General features: G+C 40.2%; 3 protein-coding genes across 3 annotated transcripts in view; all 3 read right to left on the minus strand.

Annotated features, from left to right (window-relative positions):
• Positions 1-860: 860 nt before the first annotated feature.
• Positions 861-2,710, minus strand: LOC128867360 (uncharacterized). Its single transcript, XM_054108510.1, has 3 exons — positions 2,361-2,710; positions 2,107-2,285; positions 861-1,474 (listed from the first exon to the last, which is right to left on the minus strand). Exons 1-3 carry the CDS (start codon positions 2,422-2,424, stop codon positions 1,181-1,183), a joined length of 537 nt encoding a protein of 178 aa, XP_053964485.1. The 5' UTR covers positions 2,425-2,710; the 3' UTR covers positions 861-1,180.
• A 6,669-nt stretch (positions 2,711-9,379) lies between these two features.
• LOC128866644 (uncharacterized) lies at positions 9,380-12,534 on the minus strand. The gene is made up of 5 exons (XM_054107540.1): positions 11,167-12,534; positions 10,782-11,065; positions 10,480-10,712; positions 10,016-10,415; positions 9,380-9,944 (listed from the first exon to the last, which is right to left on the minus strand). The coding sequence occupies exons 1-5, from the start codon at positions 12,353-12,355 to the stop codon at positions 9,435-9,437; spliced, it is 2,616 nt and encodes an 871-aa protein (XP_053963515.1). The 5' UTR covers positions 12,356-12,534; the 3' UTR covers positions 9,380-9,434.
• An 8,958-nt stretch (positions 12,535-21,492) lies between these two features.
• LOC128868830 (activated Cdc42 kinase-like) overlaps positions 21,493-22,894 on the minus strand; it is a 28,957-nt gene continuing 27,555 nt past the window's right edge. The window contains exon 12 of the mRNA XM_054111366.1: positions 21,493-22,849. Within this exon, the coding sequence (XP_053967341.1) occupies positions 22,655-22,849 (195 nt within the window). The 3' untranslated portion in view covers positions 21,493-22,654. The remainder of the gene's footprint in view (positions 22,850-22,894) is intronic.

Below are 22,894 nucleotides of genomic sequence, written 5' to 3' on the forward strand. Positions count from 1 at the left end.
TAAATTGCTGATAAAAAAAATGTTGTCTCCCCACTACAATCCATCCACCCTGCGTAGTTTTTGACCTCCCGTACTATTGAATTTTTCATTCCAGCCCAAGTATTTTAAACAAATGCAAGTTTGGCTTAATCGCCCAAATGTATGCAACGCCAGTCAACCCTTCAATTTACAAACTCATGGAGCCTTACATGCCACAGCCATAAATTTTCATACATACGAGCATGTATTCATATAAACAACTGTAAAAGTAAGCAATGAGGGGAGTTGATTGGCAATACCCATTATAAACATGTCGCCAGCTGAAATTTTGTCTAGCTAATAAAAAGTACATACAATTTGCGACAAACCGGAAATAACTCACACCACTCATTCATACATACAAAGTATGTAAGTGTGTGTACGAAGATATTGTTTATAGATATGCATATAAAAGTAGGAAAGTGTTAGACATATGAATGGATGAGAGGAGTGCATAAGTCGAATCGCAGAGCAACCAGCGGGTAAACCAACGGAAATTGCATGCATGCGTCAAATTCACACACAAGCCTTACAAGAAGAATGGGGCTTCAAGTTGGGTAAAACATTTTCAAAACCTTTCAAAGGGAGTTAATGCAGTTGGAATGAGCGAAGCGCTGTTGGAGTTCAAAATTGGGGTACCCTGAAATTCTGAGTTTGTAGTTTAATTAAAAATTTTAACGGCCCCGGCCAAGTTAAACAGGCAAGGCAAGTGTCGGCGAGGGAGTAATTAACGGAACTACAAAATACGCCCACTTACTTGCGACACTACATAGTTTACTTACCTTAAAATGTAATACGAGAATACACACAGATTTAATACTAGACTTTAATAAGTAGGGAGGTACTTTATTTTATTATTAATTTTTATTTTTTTTGTTTTTTGTTATCACAAAGGTGTTTGGCTACAGATTTGAATAGGAAAAGAATCTCAACTACTTCATAATTAATAATACTTATACTTATAATTGATTTCTATATTTTGTTTTGGCGCTTGTAGGAGAGTTTGCTTTCGAGCAGACCTTGAGCTTATTAGTTTGTTGCATAAATACCATTTGCTATTACTTTCAGTACAGTATAGCCTTCTTATTCTTCTTTAGCCAACTTCTATTTAACTTTGTCTATCTACTGCTTTCTTTGTTAGATATACCTTTTCAAAACTTTATTAATGTGTGTGATTACTCCGCAGGAGTAGTCGTTGCAACATTGTTGCCATCACTGCCGCATACCAACGCGTACCAATGCCTGTCTCTATGCGCTGAAAAGTGCTCATTGCTCGTCCACGTCCCGTATTGCAGAGAGACTTTTCACAGCAAGAAGTACAGGCGTATAGCTTCGTCCTTTCGCCAATCACAATACAGCCCGCCTCACAGTTGACGGCACAGCGACGATCCAGCGACCACATTTTGGGGGCGCTTGTGGAATTCTCTGTGCTGGTAGTGTAGGAAAAACGTTTCACCTGCAAGGAAAAAAGAATGATATTAACACTATGTTATGATTTTCAACTTGTTTTTGACTAAAGGTACTAGTAGTTGGGTCTTGCCAACTGGAACCTTCAAAATTCAACGGCGTGCCCCTTTCTGGCAGATTGACACTAGCCTTCAAGATAGATCACATGACTGAGAGCGTATTTAGAAACAATCGTGCATCATAAATTTTATATGGAATAATCTTTAATTTTTATTATATACTACATGATGCAGAAAACTATTTAATTAATTTCTTCTAAATTTTTTTTTTTTATTTCTTTCTAGCAGATTTGCTTAATTTTATTATTTTTTTAAATAACTCAAGCAGTTTTACAGCTAGACTGCTGAAACTGTGCACAGCACTATTTTTTAGTGTAACCTCAGTTGCTTCTGAAAACTATTAAGATGGAATCACTTTTGATTAAATTTTCAAAAACCAAACTCTCGAAATCTGTAGCCAATCTAACAAACGGGAAACGCTATTGAATTTAGAAAATCAAAATTTGTACAATTTTTGAACTTGCACAGCGTAATTAGAGCTGTCCGAATACTTGGTAACCACTATGTAACTACTTTCATTACCAATTAGATATTTCTACACATAACACCCCTTCACACTTACCATACAAATGAACTCCTCACCCTTGCATTTGCGTATGAAGCTCGACAGATTGCGTGTCGTAACATCCACACACGATTCGCCATGGTCCATGGTATCGCATTCGTAACAGGATAAATCATTGATGCGCTCCGTCGCAGCTTGGGTGCGATGCACTGTATTCGAAATCGATTGTCCATCAGCTGTAAGAAAGTGTGCCAATATTTATAGTATATTGATTTTTTCACCGTTCCAAGACAGCTGTGTGGCACTTTTACCTGGCTGCAGCACGCCCAGCGCGAGGCAAAGAAAATATATCGCTATTTGCTGTTTGTGCGGCATCTTTGTGCGATTTCATAAGATTTAGGAGATATCCTTGAAATACGTTTCACGTCTAAGTGCTACCAAAAACCAAATTTTCTTGAAGGTTTTCTATTTCAGGTGTCCTTTTTCCCCTGTATTATTTACACACTATATGACACTTCTACTTTTATATGGGAAAGGTTGACACAAGCAGCGAATGTCAAAAGAATTGGCAACGGGGCAAGGACATGCGCACTAGCGGCTCGGTGCTGGAGTAGAGTTTGAATAGGAGACAGAAGTTTGAATAGCTCAGAATTTAATTCATTTTAAATAATAACGATAATAATAGCGATCAACAGTAGCAAAAATAAATTAGCGAGTGTTAATTGACTCTGGAGGAAAGTGTAAGTTGCATGGAAACTAAGAACATACAAACTCCTACCCATAACTATACCCTCACTAATTGCCATCAAATTTGTTTTTATAATAATGCCGGTTAGCGAAATCATCTATTCGGTATTTACATACATCTTTATTATTAATTTCGCCTTAAACCCTAACTACTCCCGAAGAAGGGGGATTGGCTTCGGCATTAACTAAGAATCTTTTGACTGCTAATAAGATAATTCCACATCGAAAGCTAAGAACTCTGAATATTAGCCACGCAAAAGCAATCTAGCAGAGGAGACCACATGAGTGCTTCTAATTTACTTACATATATGGAGAGTCACGCGACTATCTTCCACGCGATAATTAACAGGAGTTGTGACATTATTGACAAATTTGAATACGCATTTTACTAAAATGACCTCGAGACCTTGAGTGCCAATATTCTCGCCAAGCTAACTCTAGGCCGACCCATTCGACATCAAACCATAAATAGCCAAGGAAACCCCCACTCTCTCTTTTGACGGAGAAATCCTCTTAAGGGTTCCCAACCTACCTACATATCTCATCAGCTATACAGTTTCCCACAACTACAAGAACACTCTGATAAACGTATGAGCCAGATATCAAAGTGTTCATTGCGGCCGAAGGGGCAATTCGAAAGGGCTAATTTCGAATATACAGTTAGTCAGTCAGCCTAAAGTCGCCTGAGTGCCCGAAATAAATGTTTATTTCCATAAAGGGTATGTCATTAGACAGAAACTTTTAGGCTGTATTTTGCATACCGCCCATCTCCGCTCAAAAATCAGCAACCTATTAGCTCAGAGAGAAGCATCTCACAGAAGGCTTCTACATCAACCTCTTCATGTACCTTTGAACGATTCGAGAAAAGGTTCATTATGCCCCGTTTCATCTACCATTTGCTGAATACTCGCGATTTTGAGGACGCTTTCGATAGGAAGCAAAAGAGCTTTCTGTACGCGCCGTAGTCTGAATTTGGTACTTCAGCAAAGCTTATACGGCTAAGCAAAATTACGCTCGGCCAACAGCTTTGTCATATTTTGTGGTTTCAGTGAATTTTCGGGCAATGGTAGTTAGTCTGTTGTTGGAGAGATTAATTTGGAACTGAAATACCCATCTTTGTATACAATATTGCACCTTTCCAAGGGCCGTGACTTCTGTGCAGAAAATAAGCAAATAGAAAAAAGAAGACTTAGCCGAATTGAAAGCCAATAATGAGAGAATAATTAGTATACACATAATATACATTCGCATTGGTTGGTTGGCTGGTTAGAGTGGTGATTCATTCAGAATCCAACTAGCGCTTCCGCACCATTTTGTTGCCACATCCTCGTTACCAAATTGTTTAACAGGTATTTTCCAGTCTGTGCGGTTTAGGAACCTTATTAGGTTGTTGACGTCTACGCCAGACAGTTGCTCGAGACTCTCGAACAGCGGTTTGCCCAGGGTTAACATTCTGTCCTTCCATAGGGCAGGGCATTCACAGAGGAAATGGAAGATTGTTTCTTTTTCCTCCGGTTGTTTACAACTATGACAGTATGTGTTGTGAGGGATGCCCATTTTGGCGGCTTGTTCTCCGATAGACCAGAAGCCAGTTATGACTGCCGTAAGTCTGCAGGTGTCCCGTCGTTTCATGTTTATTAATGTCAACGATTGCTTGAGATTGTAGGTGGGCCATAACGTTCTGCTGATTTTGCATTTCGTCTGGTCTCTCCATCTACAATCTGCAATTCGAAGGTATTTTAGGGAAATTGCATTCTTGACCGCACCTAGTGGAGTGAATACTAGTACTGCAAGAGCGCTATTCATGGCAGATCCCCCTCTTGCCAGTTCATCAGCTTTTTCGTTACCTTCTATGTTCCGGTGTCCCGGGACCCAAATCAAGGTGACTCTATGGTTTTCACTCAAGTTGGTGAGGCTATTCCTACTTTGCTCCACCACTTTAGAGGTTGTTATAGTCCCGTCCAGCGCCTGGATTGCGGCTTGGCTATCCGAAAGAATATCGATATCGCCCTTAAAAGAGAGATCTGCGATTAGTAACCTACAGGCTTCCCCAATTGCTAGTACTTCCGCTTGGAAGACGCTGCTGGTATTAGGGAGACGCACAGATTTTTCAATTCCAAGTCTATGAGAATATATACCAGCTCCAACACCACAGTCCATTTTACTGCCATCTGTATAGACTGTGGTATCGAAGTTGTTTAGAGAGAATCCCTTATTCCATTCTTTTTTAGATGGAAAGAGAGTGGCAAAATTCCTATTGAACGTTACCATCGGGACGATGTAGTCAGTCCTCACCGAGGTTAACTAAGTTTGTCGCGATAACAGACTAGCGTGACCATAAGTTTTTCCTTTCCAGCGACCCGCTTCATTTAACCTAAATGCACTCATGGTTGCCGTCTTCTTTATATGTAGGTCTATTGGAATAACGTGTGTCAGTGCATTGAGAGCCTCTCTAGGACATGATCTAATTGCACCGACTGTTATTGCACAGGCTGATCTTTGTATTCTGCCGAGTAATTTGGTATTGTACTCTCTCCCTAGAGCTTTCCACCAAACTACCGAACCATACGTTAAAATGGGTCGTATAACCGCCTTATACAGCCATAATGTATGCTTAGGTTGAAGACCCCATCTTCTTCCAAGCATACGTTTGCAGGCATATAAAGCAATTTCTGCTTTCCTTACCCGTTCTTCGATGTTTAACTTCCAGCTAAGTTTGGAGTCCAAAATTACCCCTAAGTACTTTGCACTGGTTGATAAAGACAGAGTTTGTCCGTTGATATTTGGTAGGGTAAAAGTTGGTACCTTGTATCTGGTGGTAAAAAGCATAAGTTCTGTTTTACGCGGGTTTAAACTTAGCCCACATCCTGTGGCCCAAGAGTTAAGCTCGCCTAACGCCCTTTGGATGATCCCACTGATCGTATTTGGACACAGTCCTGACACCATTACCACCACATCATCAGCGTACGCCACCACTTTTAACCCACCTCCGACAAGTTTTATTAAGATTTTGCTAATCACACATAGCCAAAGAAGTGGAGATAATACTCCCCCTTGTGAAGTGCCCCCGTGGACCTTCTTGGTTATGTTGATATTACCCATATTAGCTTTGATGATCCTGGTTTCTAGCATGGAGATGACCCAGTTACTGATGCAACTGTCCACCTCCAGGTCTATCAACGCCCGTTGGATGGCATCTGTGCTAACATTGTTAAAGGCGCCTTCGATATCCAAGAACGCCGCCATGGTATAATGTTTGCTCTCTAGAGAGCCCTCTATTGTTCCGATTACCTCGTGAAGCGCTGTCTCCGTAGATTTGCCTTTAAGGCATGCGTGTTCTGCAGTTGATATACCAGAGCTCTCCAAAGAGCTTCTGAGGTGCGTATCCAAAAGTCTTTCAAAAGTTTTTAACAGGAAAGACGAAAGACTGATTGACCTGAAGTCCTTCGCTTATTCATGTCCTCTTCTACCTACTTTTGGTATGAAGACGACCTTGACTAGTTTCCAGCTATCTGGAATATGGCCTAAGTTTAAACACGCTTTAAAAATTTCCTCTAGCCATGGTAGGATACAGTCCAAGACTTCCTGTAACATCTTTGGAATGATCCCATCTGGCTCCGGAGATTGAAAGGGTGAGAAAGATTTGATTGCCCATGCAACTTTTTCTTTCGTAATAATTTCATTTGCAAGATGCTGTGGATTATATTGGCTCCGCCTAATGTTTCCCCTCTCACTTTCGTAAGCACTGCATCCCGGAAAGTGCGTGTTTAGCAGAAGCTCTAGCGATTCTTCTGCTGTAGCAGTCCAAGTTCCATCAGGTTTCTTGACCCAAGAAGCCATTGAGTGGTCTTTGGAAAGAACACGGCTGAGCCTAGCAGAATCCCTGGTGGATTCGATTGATGAACAAAATTCCCTCCAGCTCTCTTTTTTGGCGGCCCTGATTGCCTTCTTGTACTGTCTCCGACTTTCTCTGTACAATTCCCAATTTCCCGTCGAGTAGCTGAGGTTAAACGTTGATCTAGATTTTTCCCTTAGTTTTAAGAGCTCACTGCTCCACCAAGGAGGGGGAGTTTTTTTTGCTAAATTTTATGGGGCAGGACGTTTTGTAGGCCCGACCAAATGCCTTTTCCAGTGTTATGACCCTACTCTCAAGGTTTTCCGTGAGAGTGATTTGAGGGATAGGAGTCTGTCCTATCCTCTTGTTTACTACATTTTTGAACCAGTCCAGTTGGTTCGTAAAGGATTTCGATACGGTAGGGGTGGATCTACCTTAAGATCCAAATCGTACAGGATCCAACTATGATCAGAAAAGGACCTTTTATTGGATACCCTCCAATTATCTACCCTTACTGAGCTATTTTCAGACAGTAGAGTAACATCAATCACTTCCTCCCATCCTCTGAAGTACTCCGTCCTAGGAAAGGTGAAAGTGGGAGTGTTACCCCTGTTACATACCGATAAGTTAGTATTAATAATAAAATTATATAAAGACTCACCTCGGTCGTTTGTCTCGGAGCTTCCCCACAACGCATGCCTCGCGTTGGCATCGCATCCGAGCAGCAGGTTCTGGTTTCTGGATTCACGCACGAGCCGACGAGCCTCCTCGGGTGGTGCTGGCCGATCATGTGCCATGTAGATGGAAGCCAATATGATCCCGACACCGTCAGCGGCTTCTACCTCCACAGCCGTCACATCCTGTGAACAATATGATGGGATTAAAAATATGTTCAAATGTTTCTTAGCTACAATACAAGATCTGGGGTTACCTTCAGTCCGTTTGTAGAAAAGGTTGTGGTTGTTCCCAGTAAACCCCTTCACCTCGGTGCTCCGCACCCAGGGCTCCTGGATTAAAGCGATGTCGACGTCCTCCTCCGCCAGGAGAACGGTTAGGTTGTCCGTTGCAGTCCGCGAGTGCTGCAGGTTTATTTGGACAACCTTGAGACCCATGCTGCTGGTCGCTTTACAATTTGACGGCGTCGCCAAGCTGCACTCCCGGGTGCTGCTCATTAGCGCCATCGTTTTTGGTAGATGCGGCGTCGTCAAGTTGCATGCCTGTGAGCAACTCGTTGGCGCCGTCCACCTCGTCCTGTTCATCCTCCGGATTTGCAGATCGGAATATCTTCAGTTGAGTTTTCCTGACGCCGAACGGAAGTTTATTGTCCACTTTTCCCAGTGGCTCGATGCTCTCCTCCGATATTTGGAGAAGGAAGGACACACTGTTCTTTTGCGGAGCCTCCGCTTTGATGATGCTCCAGTCATCCATCGGAACAGTGCGATTGTGTGCCTGCAGGTATGGAATAAGTTGCTTAGCTTCGAATTCCATGTTCGGAATCCAGATGCGAGCCCTCGGCCGTCGAGGGACTTCGCTGGCCGGGATTAATTTGAGCCTCAAACCTTCCCAGTCGCTCTGGATTTTGCCCACAACTGTTTGCAGGAAGTTAAGGGAGAGTTGATCATCGCACTTGATCACCCTGTATCCGCGGACCACCTCCATTGAATCAAATCCTGGCACATGACCCTCCGGGTTTGCCATGACGTGATCGACGACAATGCGGGACAGCCGTGCCTCGATTTCGGACCACTTATCCGATGCAGGTTTACCGCGGTTAGTTATTTCGTCAACCAACGCTATTTGCAGATGATCCCGTGCCACCTCATTAAATGAGCGTTTGGTTGGTTTTGGTATTGAAGCTGTGTGAACCGACACTTTGTGCTTCTTCGTTGGTTTGTCGCTTTCGTCCTGCGAACGATTGCGTTTCACGGCTTCTGCCTTCTGGGTGGCCTGGAACGCCAGGTACTCATCGACCACCTTTTGGCACCTTGCCTTATCGGCCGCGTCCTTTGGATGAGTTTTCCCTTCGGCCTCATTTTTTCTTATTCTTCCGAGAATAGTCAAAGACCTCTTGTAAAGCTTATACCTGGACGGGCCTTTTTTAGCGTTTTGGCGCTTTTGCCCCTTGGCATCAGCGGATGTGGATGGTTGATTTAGGGTTGATGGCGTGCTGTGGCCCACAGCTTTGCCATCAACCGTCTCTTGGCTGGAGGCCAAGAGTTCGTCCTCTGAGGAAGTTCCCAACGGCCTGGTGTCAGGAGGGCTCCGTTAAAAGACAGCCTAGTTTTATCCCCCGGCTGCCAAACCCACCTAATAGGCACGGGGTTGAGGGAGTTTTTTTAACGAAGTTTACGTCTTCGACCTGTGTGGTTCGCGGGAGACCTACTCTCCTACCTTCCATATCTGGGAGGCGTTCCCCTATCCACCACCTGGGGACGCGCCCTATAGGGATAACAGGTTCCCCCAAGGGTACATTTGCATACTTTCACACACACTTTGTTTATTTTCTGTACTAACGTCACTCAATTGTCAAATTCGCCAAGAACAAAAATGCGATTTTCAGAAGTCATCACCTTCCGTGTTCTCTGGATCGTGGTTAAAATCGACATTTTCGGTAAGATTGAGTTAGCTTACACCACATTCCTACAGCTAGTCCCAGTTGAGGAAAAGATCTATTTAACAAATAACAATTTTTTCTAGAAAATTATTTTTATTTAAGTATATTTATAAAAATATAAACATAAACAGAAGGCAAGATATAAACCGTGCCTCATCTCTGAGATAATCAATTTCCATCACAAGGCCCCTAGTACAGTCTTAAATACTGTAGCGCTTGTCGACTCTGAATTGGATATAGTTCTCCAATGTGAAACATCAAATCGACAATATGAGTGGGACGCAGCATACGCCAAGGCATGAATTTCATTGTGCTGTTGTCACAGTGAGGATCCTGCTCCATTTCTACCGGCAGTGGCACTTCATTGAACAATATATGACCATCGACGGCCCGCTGCAGTGTACACGGTAGACCAATTTGATCAGCGAGCGCCTTGAAAAGAATGGCGCGTTCAAACTGGCAACCAGTACGCACTATACCAATGGGAATGAAGTTACAATGCAACATCCTCGCCAGTTCGGTCAAATGACATTTCACAGTGTGGTTACAGCACTCTTCAGTGGTGTTAAGATCGAGTGGCTTCAGATTATCACTAAGTGCGGCCTCCACAACCTCGGCTAGAACCTTAGCGCGTTTAGCCAAGTTGTCGAAATCAATATAGCGACTCATTTTCGCCGGATTTTGAAGCAAGCCGTATTTCTGAAAGTATGTGGCAAATTTATATTTTATATACATATATGTACGTGAAAATACTCATATTTGGTACCCACTTCTAGTTCTTTGTTTAGGTGCGCAAGCATGCGCGGCAGCTCACTATCACCTGGTTTACGGCAGTAGCACCAACTCACCCCCCTAGTGACCAAGCGCTCCTCCATGGGAAAACATTCGATTGGCACCTCAATAACCAACTCGGGTGGGTTTAGGATGCGATTAAAATTTACCACTAAAATTGGATAAAGCGGTGAAACGTCTTCTTTGAGAATACTTTGGAAAATGCGAAAATCGTCAAATTTTTTCTTGGAAACAAGAAAGTCATTGCCAGCAGTGCTGTCGGTGAAACCGAGATGATTGCGTATGCAAAACTTGAGACTTGGACATTTGGAAAGAATGGCCTCAATAGCGGGTCCCCAAGTGGATACACACATGGCCAGCTTTTGATTCAAAATAAGTCTGCCAAAGGTGGCACACATTGTAGAAAGCGAGGTTAAGGTATATAAATAACTCAGTAACTCACACTTCCAAGACACCAGATTCGATATATTCGTGTACCATCTCGGGAAAACGTGTTGTTTGCATGATGAAATTCGTCACTGACGTCTTGACCAAGTTCGAGCGTGACTTAAGACCGCGTTTCATGGACAGAGCAAGGTAGTGTGGCAATAGAAGCTCACGTACTTGGTCCTCCTCGACTAGCGTACAGAGGCAACGGAAAATGTTGCTCACCAATTTAGCTGTTGCGAAGGAGTTCTGAATTAATTGAAGAATATTATTAATGTAGAAACTTAGATGGTAGATGAAATTGGGTGTAGAGCCCACCTTCAGCATGAGTGCAATATTCGTGGCAAGCAAAGCTGACTCGCCTAAAATTTCACGATACTCATCGTTTTGCGCCAGCTGTTCGATAATATTAAGCAACGAAAGTAAAAAATCAATGGAGAGATCGACTTGTTGCTGACCAAATATTCTGCCCAAGACTTCAGAAATTTCTAGTGGCAGCAGTTGAAGCGCGGTGGCATGGAATGCGAACTGCAACAAGTTGCCTATCAACTCTGCGGCGTGTTCGCGTGTACGTATGTCAATGCCTGGTTGTGATATGATATCTAAGCAATCAGAATAAATAAAGAGAAATTAAAAAAAAAAATAAAATAAAAAAATAGTACATATTAACAAAAGAGTGGAAAAACAAAACTCGCACACATACACACAAGCCGCTTTATCACGCCGGCCTCATACACCTGCACTATGCGATTGGCCGCAGTGGCATGTTTCATCATTCGATTCAAACCGGCTAAGACATGTGGCGCCGGCCCATTCGGGTCCGCTTGCAGTAGGCAGTCCAAGAGGAAATCTGTCACACTTCCATTGTAAATGTGTTCCAGGAATTGTTCATACTTGGCACTCTCGGCAAATATCCACATCACTTTGCACTTAACACTCGCCGGATAGTCCAACATATGCGCGTTCACATTCTGTATGATACGATCGAAAAGGTTATACTCGAAGAAGATTTGTGTCATCTTCTCGGTACGCATTGCTGTGGCCAATGCTTCGATCGCTTCGCCGCCATGTTTGGTGGTGGCATGGTCGCAGAAAAGCTGCGTTAGCTGCTGCAACGCGAATATGCAACGACTAACGTCGGCGAAAACGGAGTTTTCACTCGTGTCTACTACCAGATCTTTAATGATTTTTAGTGCAGCGCTGCGTATTTCGGTAAATTCGTTTGAGAGATCGCAAAGCACACGATCGATGGGGAACAGTAGCAATGTGCTGAATGACTGCATAGTTGGAATGTCCAGTAGTTGCAGCAATTTGTGTATGGCCTCGAAAGACTGCCACAAAATATCTGGATTCTCAGTTCTGGCATTTATTGTGAAGAATTTTTCTAGGAACTTAGTCTTTTCAAGCATCACATGTGCCACATGTGGGTCATCGAGGCATTTATTGATAATCACCGTTAAATACTCCAGACTAAAGTCGTCTACTTCCTTCATATACGCCTCCATACATGTGTCAAGTATAAACATTGTCTGCTCTGGCTCTAAATCCTGCAGCATATTCATGCTTTCGACTATGGCACAAGACAGATACATAGCAAATCGCCTTATCATTACCGCTTCAGAAGACATATATAATTTCTTCTCCAACAGCAAATCGAGTAATTTTAGTTTTCTTAGTTCAGCTATATTTTCACTTTGTTGGCGTGCGAACTCTGTGATATTCTTGAATACGGTGGCAAGCACTGAGTCCTCTTGGGAGTGAAGCAAGAGCAGCGCCGTTTCAATGGCTTGTATCGGTACAATCACCTCCTTGAAGGTGTCGCTGTCCTTCTTAGCGCGATCCGAATATGGTGCGCGTGTGGTGTAGATGCTGTTTGTTTTGTTTTTCGACATTATCGATTATGATGTTAAAGCAAATGGTTTAGCCAAAAATAAATTGTACAAATCTACCAGTACGTAGGTAAAAATATTTACTAAATCTTGTGATGCAGTTATTTGCTTTATTTTCGATTTCTGTTTTCTATTCAATTATACGACAATTTGCGTCAGAAAATTTGTTTGAAAATATAACTTGAAGAGTCATTAGGATAAAGTAAAAATATGATTCTTGATTGTTTGATGGGTTTTGATGGGTTACTGATACATGCCAGGTTCGGGTATTAAATTATGAGACTGGTGCTGTTAAAGAAGTACGAATGCGCCAATCTCCAGTGGCTTACCGTGAAGTAGATATGTTAATTTTGAGATGAGTACCGGTATATTTAGATAATCACCGTTAGACAGTCATGGTTTTGCAACCACTTATATAAAGGGTGGTTAAATTTCAAGGGCCGATGTTGAATGTGAACCACACCTAAATTTAAACTTTTTTTCTGCATTTCATTTGACATTTTTCATTTTCAGACTACAGTAGAGCGCCGATTATCCGAAACAATTGGTGCTGAGGGTGTTCGGATAATCGATTTTTCGGATAAACGAACATTTGCGAAATTCCAGTTCTTTGTTGAGGGTAGGGTAACAAAACATGTCATTGGATTAGGAATACATATTATGTATGCAATGCTTTTTAATGATACACTAGAGTACAGTACATATTATAAATAGTCACATACACATTTAAGTAGGGATTGCACACACGGTACATAAATACATATGTCTAACCATTTTTTAATAGTACAAAACTAATCTAAAAAAAAAAGTCGAACAATTTGATTGCTCAAGTTTTGAGACTCGTTTTTTTGCCGCCAAATCTCTTAGGCGTTTTAAAGACTGCACAGAATCGCATTCATCTTGGTGTCCCAACCATTTAATAGCAGTCACAAATCATTTAAAGGCTTCTTCATTGGACCGACATTTTTCAGCTGAGACGATGTCATCACTAATTTCGTCTTCATCGTCGTCATCTTCAGGAACTTGAACCTGTGTTATTATATCGTCGTCTGTCAACAATTCGTAGCCAGGATCATCCTCGTCAAATTCTAGCCATTCATGCACGTTTTCTTGGTCACATTCTTCAAATCATGAAACCTCTTTCACCAACTTAACCATTTCTGAAACAAAGTTTTTGTCGGGGTATATCGACGATATGTGGCCGATTCCGTATAAATGAAAAATAGGGTGTGTTCAATTCGTTATAATTCAATTTATTATAAATTGGGTTTATATGGTATATACATGTGTGTGTTTGAGTATTAATTATATTTAAAATAATATGTATAATAACCTGTTTAATTAGCGATATAGCTGGATTTTTATCTCCTTCGTGTGGTCTACCTTGTTCTTCGTGTGCTGTTAGTTAAAAACTGAAACTTTTATATCGATGTTGGTGCTGTTGTTCATTCCTGCATTGTCCTTCTTTCGCCTTTCGGAATTTAAGAGGACAATGCAGGGATGTGTTTGTTTGGAATAAACAGTTTTCATTTGTTGGTTCTTCAGATGTAAGGCTAGTTTCGGATTCAACTGCTGGACAAAGCTTATTCCAGGATTTCTTTAGAGTAGTCGCTTTGACATAAACCCACGCTTCTGCTGCCATGTAAACAGCATCCTTCAAGTTAATACCTTTGTAGATTTCAAGAATGGTTTTATCTTCCTCTTGGCCGATTAGGACACTACGAAGCAACGCTTTTCTGTAGTAACGTTGGAAGGCTTCGAAACATTAGTGGCAAAAAAATCACCTTAAATTTTCCATCTTCTCTCTGAAGTGAAGGGTTTGGGGATGACTTGGAGAATTATCAATCAGTAATAAAATATTTCCAGTGACTCCAGTTTCTATCTGATGTTTTTTAACCTCTGGAATGAATACATACAATACTTGAGTGTCCATTCTGAAATTAATGAGAGATTGCCCAAACAAAACTGTCGGCGTCGGATGCGCGTTCGTTTCGCGGCACGATAACACCACCGACGCTGTTATATTTTGGAACTGCGATGCTAACTTTAGTTCATAAAGCGCGTGACAGAAAGCAAGTATGTACATATGTACAACGCTGTCAATACCTATGAATCATGTTCTAAATATAACATGCTATCGATGAAGACACGGAAAATGCCAAAATCATGACGTTCCCTTGCGTCGCTCTCTGAGTCGTTTCTATTTCATTTGTACATACCTTTTTTTATTCTTTATATCCGAAAAAGGTGTCATGTTTCCTTTCGGTTAACCGACGTTTCGGATGACCGGCTTTCGGATGATCGACGCTCTATTGTAATTCAATTTGAACCATGGAACGATACACAATCGAGCATCGCGTTAAAGTTATTCAGACAGGGAATGACCAATTTTCGAAGAAAGGCATCTTCAGTGATGAGGCACATTTTCACCTCAGTGGATTCGTCAATAAGCAGAATTTCCGCATTTGGGCGAATGATAATCCAAGAGTGTTTGCCGAAGAACCAATGCACCCACAAAGAGTGACTGTTTGGAGCGGTTTATGGGCCGGCGTCATCATTGAGCCGTATTTTTTCCAAAATGAGGCCGGTCAGGCAGTTACTGTGAATAGTGTTCGCTATCGTGAGATGATAACGAACTTTTTATGGCTCGAATTGGAAAATATGGATGTGGATGATATGTGGTTTCAACAGGGCGGTGCCACTTGTCACACAGCTAACGAAACAATGGCTCTTTTGCGCGAAAAATTTGATGGCCGAATAATCTCACAGTGCGTCGATGTGACACCGATTTGACACCGTTGGACTTCTTTCTTTGGGGTTATTTGAAAGTAAAGATGTACGTCGATAAGCCAGCAACAATTCAAGAGCTAAAGGAAGAGATAATTCGGCACATTAACGGCATAGAACTTCAATTATGCCTCAGTGTCTTCGAAAATTTGGACCATCGGATGGAGGTGTGCCGCCGAGGTCGCGGCGACCATTTGGCCAATATTTTATTCTATACGTAATTGAGCCATACCAATATTATCATAATAAAGAGAAATGACAATACTTCCTAAAAAAATTGTATTTTATTCAAAATCAATACCGGCCTTTGAAACTTAACCACCCTTTATATATATTTTCCCATAGTTCCTAGATGAAACATAAGGCCGCAATAAACATGTTCTAATTTCGTTTGTTTAGAGTTAGATGTTTAATTTGACCCCAGGAACGGCCTGCTCTGTCCGCCTCTGCTGCTACTTGTCACCTCCATGTGTTGGCTGGTCTCCCGCACCTACGGCTTTCTTGGGGATTCCAGTCTAGCGCTGTCCTTACGATGTCATCCCGTGGTTTGCACAATGTGTGTCCGATCCATTTCCACTTGCGACGCAACCACTTAAGTCGAGAAAAATATATCAATATTGATTAAGAGCTCTCCTGTCGCGTAATAAATAAATGTTTTTAAATGTACGTTTCAGTTGAAGTAAATATTTGTTTAAAAAAATAGTTGCAAGTAAAATTTACAAACAACATATTTATAAGGGCAACTAGCTGATCTGGCATTCGTACTAAAAGTGAAAATGATTTCATAAGTAATGAAACAAAATATGATACAATCAGGCAGGTTCTGTAGTTCTCTCCAATTGAATTTCGTTGGCATTTCCAGGTAACTGCATTAAAATTCACTTGGAAGTGGATTACATAACCTGCTCGAAATATTTAAATTTATACGCAGAAAAAAATTAATACTCACGTGAAACTACAGATATTATAAAGTAAAACCGCATACTGAGTTTTTAATTTTCTCATCTATTTAATTTTATTGAAGATCTTTAAAGTTTCAAAGGGGAAAACGAGGTATCCATTGAGCAAAGCAGAACTATTTCTTACGTTTGCTCAAAGCAATAAGTACCCGTGTTTGATGACATAAGGCGATCCTTTAGTTTAGATTTTGCAGCTATTTGAGCAATACGTGTTTCGTGATTTTCGCAAAGATGGAAAAAGAGCAGTTCGCTTTTTGTTTTTGGATGGGAAAAATGCGAGGAGATAAGAGCAAAATTAGATGTTGTCTATGGAGACGCTTCGCCAACTATATGACCCCAGTTAGATATTGTTCAATGAATTTAAACGTGAGCGCACATAAGTTTGTGATGAGGAGCGAACAGGACGCACGGGGACGTTGTTACCGAGGAAATCACTCAAGAAGTCCAAGACATGATTCTCGCTGATCGACGAACAAAACTGCGTAAAGTAACAGAGGCCATAGGTATGTCGACCGGAACGGCAATTAATATTTGACATGATAAAATGGCGATGAAAAAATTGTCGGGTCGAAGAGTGCCGCGATTGTTCACGGTGAACTACAAACGGATGTGGCTGTTAACTTCAAAGCAGTGTTTGGAGCAATTTAAGCGAGATCCGAAGGAATTTTTGTATCAAGTTGTCACCATTGATGAAACCTGGATCATACTGCAGTGAGTTATTGACCGCTTTAATTTTTGAACATTCAGAAAATTCAAAATACAAACTTATAACAAGTGATATAATTGCCTTGAAAGCACTCCCCATCAATTACAATGTTGCCAGCTCTTGAGACATTCTTTTAACTCTATTCCCGGTATAGCCACCAAAGTCGCCTTGGATTTCTGCATTACTTCCTTCCGGCTGTTCAAACGCGTTCCCCGTGTGGTTTTTGGACTCAATCAAACAGAAAAAATCGCAGGGTGTCAGGGTGAATTCGATGGCTGTTGGAAGGTATTCGATTGGTAAAAAATTCACTGATAATGATTGCATTGCGCGACGTTGCGTTATATTGGTGTTAAATCCACGAGTTCATTTCCAACAAATCTTTTCTTTTTGGCGAATTGCTTCACGTAAACATCTCATAACACCCAAATATTAGTCCTTATTAACCGTCTGACCTTCTGGAAAAAATTCATAAAAACCGTGAGCATCGTTTTCTTTTTTTTAACTGTTAACGACATGGTTTGTTTGGTCTTGGTTCATTCGGAGCCCTCCACTCACTTGCCTGCTAAGTCCTGTTTAATTCCTCTGCCAGCTTTTAATGGTTAATTTGCGGCTATTAATTAAGTTTTATTTTACTTTATTGATGTTTTCATCAGTTTTTCATGTCATGCCACTCGTGAAAGACTGTTTTTTTTTCAAGTATCATTACCGAAACTGTTTCGCAAATGACTAAGGTTTTCGCACTATTGAATCCATTTTTAACGCGAAATTTAATACAAGCCGACGTAGCCGAATGGGTTGGTGCGTGACTACAATTCGGAAACAGTTTTTTCTAATAGCGGTCCCCCCTCGGCAGGCAATGGCAAACCTCCGAGTGTATTTCTGCCATGAAAAGTCTCCTCATAAAAAATATCTGAGTTCGAGTCGGCTTAGGGTCCCTTGTGGAAAAACATCAAGGTGCACGCCACAAATAGGAGGAGGAGCTCGGCCAAACACTTAAAAAGGGTGTAAGAACCAAATATGTATGTACGTAAGTATTTATAAACACACTTCAGCTAAAACTTATAAACTAAAAGTGAAGTCTAAGTAACTTATAGTCGTAGTTGGAGTTCAGACCCCATCAAGTTAAAAGGCTATACGAAGTCAGGAGGAGGAAGCAAGCGATTTTTAAAGAAAAGAATAATTTAGCGGGATATTGCAGAAAGACTTTTGACTTATTTGTTGAAAAGATGCAATTAATTCCGAAATTGTGAGCTAATAACAATCCGTTCGATATCACTTTTCCGTAAAAGCTTTGAAACAGCTGCAAAATCAAGGCGATTTCGCTTAAAATATCATAATTCCGGATGAAGCGCATTTGCAGCTCAGCTTCTACGTCAACAGGTAAAATTTGGATGCAGTATTTGTTACTCGAAAACCACAAGCTTGGCGGAAGAGAAACGAATGCATTCTGGGGGTGTGGCAGTTTATTGGGATGAAGTTATTCGCTTATTTTTCTTCGAAAATGAAAATGGCAACAATGCTACTCTATATTAAGCCTATAAAAGTCCTTTCACATATGCAGTAAGTAGCAATAAATCCACAAAATTAATCCACTCGTTCAGATATGGCAGATTACCTACCAAATTTACAATCAGTTGTCAATACTGGGGTGACTTTCTGTAATTCGATAGTCGACACTCGTTTGCTCGACACTTTAATTCGATATCGAATGCGCGACGATCCCATTTTGTTTCCCGTATTTTCGGAAGTGTTTGAAAAGAGGCTTATAGCTGTCAAAAAGTGCATGAAAGCAATAAAAATTAAAAGTAAATATATACAATTGGCGTTATTTTTTAGTTTTGGAAGATTTTAATGAAGAAAACTCTTCAATAAATAGAAGGAGAATACGCGATGCGTCGAATCTAATGGAATTGCCAGCTTTATAGTAAGATTAATACAAATTTCATTAAGTAAATATCAAAGTATTTCTTTTTCACAGCTTTCAAACAAAATACCGGCTGGCCAAGGAGGTTTTTATGTACGTTCTTTGTGAAATAAACCTTAGGGCTTAGGAGTACATATATACCTCCAATTTTGAGGCTAACTGCAACGCTGGAGATATTAGCAGGTGGCGGTTACCAGTGGCAAACTGGCGACGCACACACAGCAGCACTGGGCCACAGTACTCTGTCGAAGATATTTCGCAGCACATTATCGTCGATGGAAGAAACTCTATGCAACCAATAGATATCTTTTGAAAAAAACTTCCAGCCGTGCAAAGAGTGGTTCCCTGAAAAATACAACTTTCCTGGAAGTAAGTAGTGCAATATTAACGAAATTTAAATTTTTTACTATTTTCATAATACATTGCAGTTGTTGGTGCCGTAGATGGTTCTTCATGGGAGGTCCGTTACTGTTTAACAATTCCTTTAGCTTATCCCATAACTCTTTCTTCTTCGAAGAAACTGAACTCTGTAAGCTATTTTTAGCTAATGAATCGTGCTTTTCCATATATTCCACCATTATCTTTAGTTGAGCAGCGTTTGTTTGTTGATACCTATGCAAATAACTATATGAAACTTAAAATTAAAAAAAAAATTTTAATTTTGAACTTACACTTTTAAGAAATAAACAGCTGAGAAAATGAAAACGAGAGCAAAAGTGGTGTCGAGCTCTATCTATCGAACGTTCGATATAACGCTACGAAATTTTTTGTTAGAGAAAGCAAAAACGATACTTCGACTATCGTTTTTGCTCGATATCGAATTACAGAAAGCCACCCCTGTTTTGCAAGGATTTTCTTCATAGAAATTGCTTTGATGGAATATGTTGGAGTTTTTGGTTTGCTTAATTATTATTAATGAAGAAAATAAGAAAAGACAAGGGGAAGGAATAGCTAAATTAATTGCACAATTGGCTGCTAGTAATAAACAGTTGGAGGAAATTCGTAAACGACGTTTACTGAGATTTAAAAAAACTATGGCAGCAATACGCATACCAAGTTCGATATTACAGGGTTTGAATGAAAAGTAAAGAGCCTTATTTTTTTTAAGTAATATAGTTTTATTAAACCTTTTGGCTTATACAACTAATATTCTTCAAAATAGAACGCTTGAGCGTCAATACCCCGCTGGTAGCGGTCCTTCCACTGCAGGAAAATTTTTTTAAACTCCTCCGCCGAAATCGCGTTCAATTCGGCTGTCACAGTTTTTTGGATCGCTTCGATGGAGTCGAAACGCCTCCCCTTCAGCTTTCTTTTCAAGCGCGGGAACAAGAAGAAGTCCGGAGGGGATAGGTCTGGGCTGTAGGGAGGGTGGGGAAGCACCGGAACCCCCATCTTGGCCAATGCAGAGGTGCAGAGGAAGGCGGTTGTTGACGAGGTCGGGCCGAACCCGGGCGACGCGGTTTTTCAGCCGAAGGAGCACTTCTTTGTAAAATGCCGCGTTCACAGAGCTTCCTGGAGGTACAAACTTCTTGTGGACGATGCCTCGAGAGTCGAAAAAGATCATCAGCATGGTTTTGTCCTTGGACGTCCTTCCGGCCTTCCTTGATCGACTTGTGCCACCGTTTTACCTGGGCACTGGACAGAGATTGGTCCCCGTAAGCCTCCTTGAGTTGCCCAATGGTTTCGGCACTCGTTTTGTTTAGCTTTACGCAAAATTTTATCGAGTAACGTTGCTTCAACGATCGTTGCATTTTCGCCACTGCAAAATCCTAACACACTTTTAAAACAGCTTTCACGCGGGGAGCGATGTTGACTGCATCGCTGTTGCCAGCGAACTGGGATCGGTTTCTAGTGAAAGGGGAAGGTCCAACGATCATTTTCCCTCACCAGCCGATTCGGTTGATCGCTTGGAAAACGCTCCGCGCGGGAAGGCTCATTACTTTTCAATCAAACCCTGTACATATCATAATAAGTAACAATAGGACAAAGTGTTTAAGGGTTCACGTTTTTCCTGTGCTATAAATGCATAATTAATAATTCCTAACAAAAATTGTATTAGAATTATGTCTACAGACCTGTTTTCTATGCCGGTGTACATTTCATTCAGTTTTTATTTTGGTGTTTCTCCTTGCATCCGTAATAATAATTATCGATAACACAGGGTTGTATTTCAAAAAGTATAGTTTTGGGAGAAATTTTGTATGGGAAATCTCGCTTTTTAATTACGGATTGGGAGTTAAGCACGAAAAAATAGATCATCTACTTATACCTATGTGAACATATTATAAATTCGATAATCTTGTAATAAGCCGGTTTGGTGTTGCCAGTTGTCCGCCACGGGGCAGCGATGCCGTTAAATATCGATGGTATGCCGGCAATCTAGAAATTATTAAAACCCTCGAACGCAATGCTATTCGCGTTATTGTTGAAATTGGAATGCAAGCCTTCGGAAATGTGCCGCAAGATTGAGTTCGCTAGAGCCTGGTCAGGCCCTCATTTCAATTAAATTATATTTTACAATTCATTAGAAAGTTTATTCTATCCTTAAACAAAACTACTTAAATCGTTGAATGATGTTTGTTTAAAGCGATTAAAAACAGTCATTTGATGGCCTAGACTTCACAAGCCATCCAAAAGGCTACACTAACTCAGTTATTAAAGTATTACACGACTAGTTTAGTAATTATATTATATTTATTTTTTGTTTTTATATAAATGATATGGTTAAATAACAATTTCAATAGATACACTTGAAATCATCGCAAGACGTTAGAACAGAAAAGTTTATATTTTTGTGTATAAAGGTAGGTATGTAATTGCTCATATAAAGATGTAAAGAAGTTTATATACTTATATATGTAATATATGTATGTATGTATGTATTTATAATGTTGTAAATATGTATATTGAATAAAAATTTGTATTACAAATGCAGAGTATTCGAAATATTTTTCTGGATTGACATTAATATTTAATATTAAGACTTTTTGTGAAATATATGTATGTATGTCATGTTTACATATTGAATGTAAATATATGCACGCGCATGTATACATATAGTATGTATTATTGTAGATATGTATTACAATAAATTTTACACTTAATTAACTAAATGCGTGCTACGCGAAACAAAGGCGAGCAGAGGAATTACAAACAAAATGTTTAAAATATATAAAATATTTAGTTAAAACAGTTATATGTAAATATACATGCATATATACGTAGTTAAATTTAAAGTAAAGATATACATATATTTCTGTAGATAAAGTCGCGTCGACATTATTCATGGTGAAATGCGATGCATGCGAATGCTATAAGTACTTTTGATGAGATACACACTTGCAGTCGAGATGTGGCACAATGGCATACATAAATATTGTATGTATTGTATGTTTGTATGTACGAGTATATTATTTAAATATTTTGCGCAAATATTCCAAGGCACACTCGCAGATGTTTTCTTAATATTCTTCTTTATTTTTAATTTATGATTCGCGGTGGCATCATCTGAGATGATTCAGCGTCGCTTGAAAGCGAAAAGGCACTGACAGACTTTTGATTAAAAAATTAATTATTATTTTTTGTTTGTTTTTCTTTTTTTCTTGGTGCACACAAATTAATTTAAATGTTGAATGACGCGATTCATTAAAGGTATAGATGCGATTTCCATTGAAGGTGTAGACGCGTTGCGCATTCGCAGGTTTTTCCTTTAACAATCTTGAACTTTTTCTTAAAATTTTCAATTTCGTTGCTATTACAACTCGTATAAAAAATTAACCAAAAAATTAACCAAAAAAGTGGTTTTTCGAGCAAAAAGTAATCACAATCAATTTTTAGTAGTCCCGAATATATATGAATAGTAAAAAATCTTAGTATTTAAATAAAATTTGTTGCTCATGCCGATTAGTTCTGGTAGGCCGTGGGATTTAGCGTTTGCTGAATTTCATTTTGAGCGCAGTTGTATGCAAATCCCACTCGTATTTCTGCAACGCCTCCATCGAATCGGCGAAACTCAGTTCTTTTGCAGGCAAAATATTCTGCAGTTTGATAATTTTAATCGCTTTGTGTACATCCCAACCGATGAACTCGAGTGATTGCAGGCAGCGTGTTGGTTGGACGTTCTGTAAGGCAGACAAAATTTTTATTTACAGAACATATAAATCGTA

Source organism: Anastrepha ludens, chromosome 6 (genome assembly GCF_028408465.1).
Source record: "Anastrepha ludens isolate Willacy chromosome 6, idAnaLude1.1, whole genome shotgun sequence".
Lineage (NCBI taxonomy): Eukaryota > Metazoa > Arthropoda > Insecta > Diptera > Tephritidae > Anastrepha > Anastrepha ludens.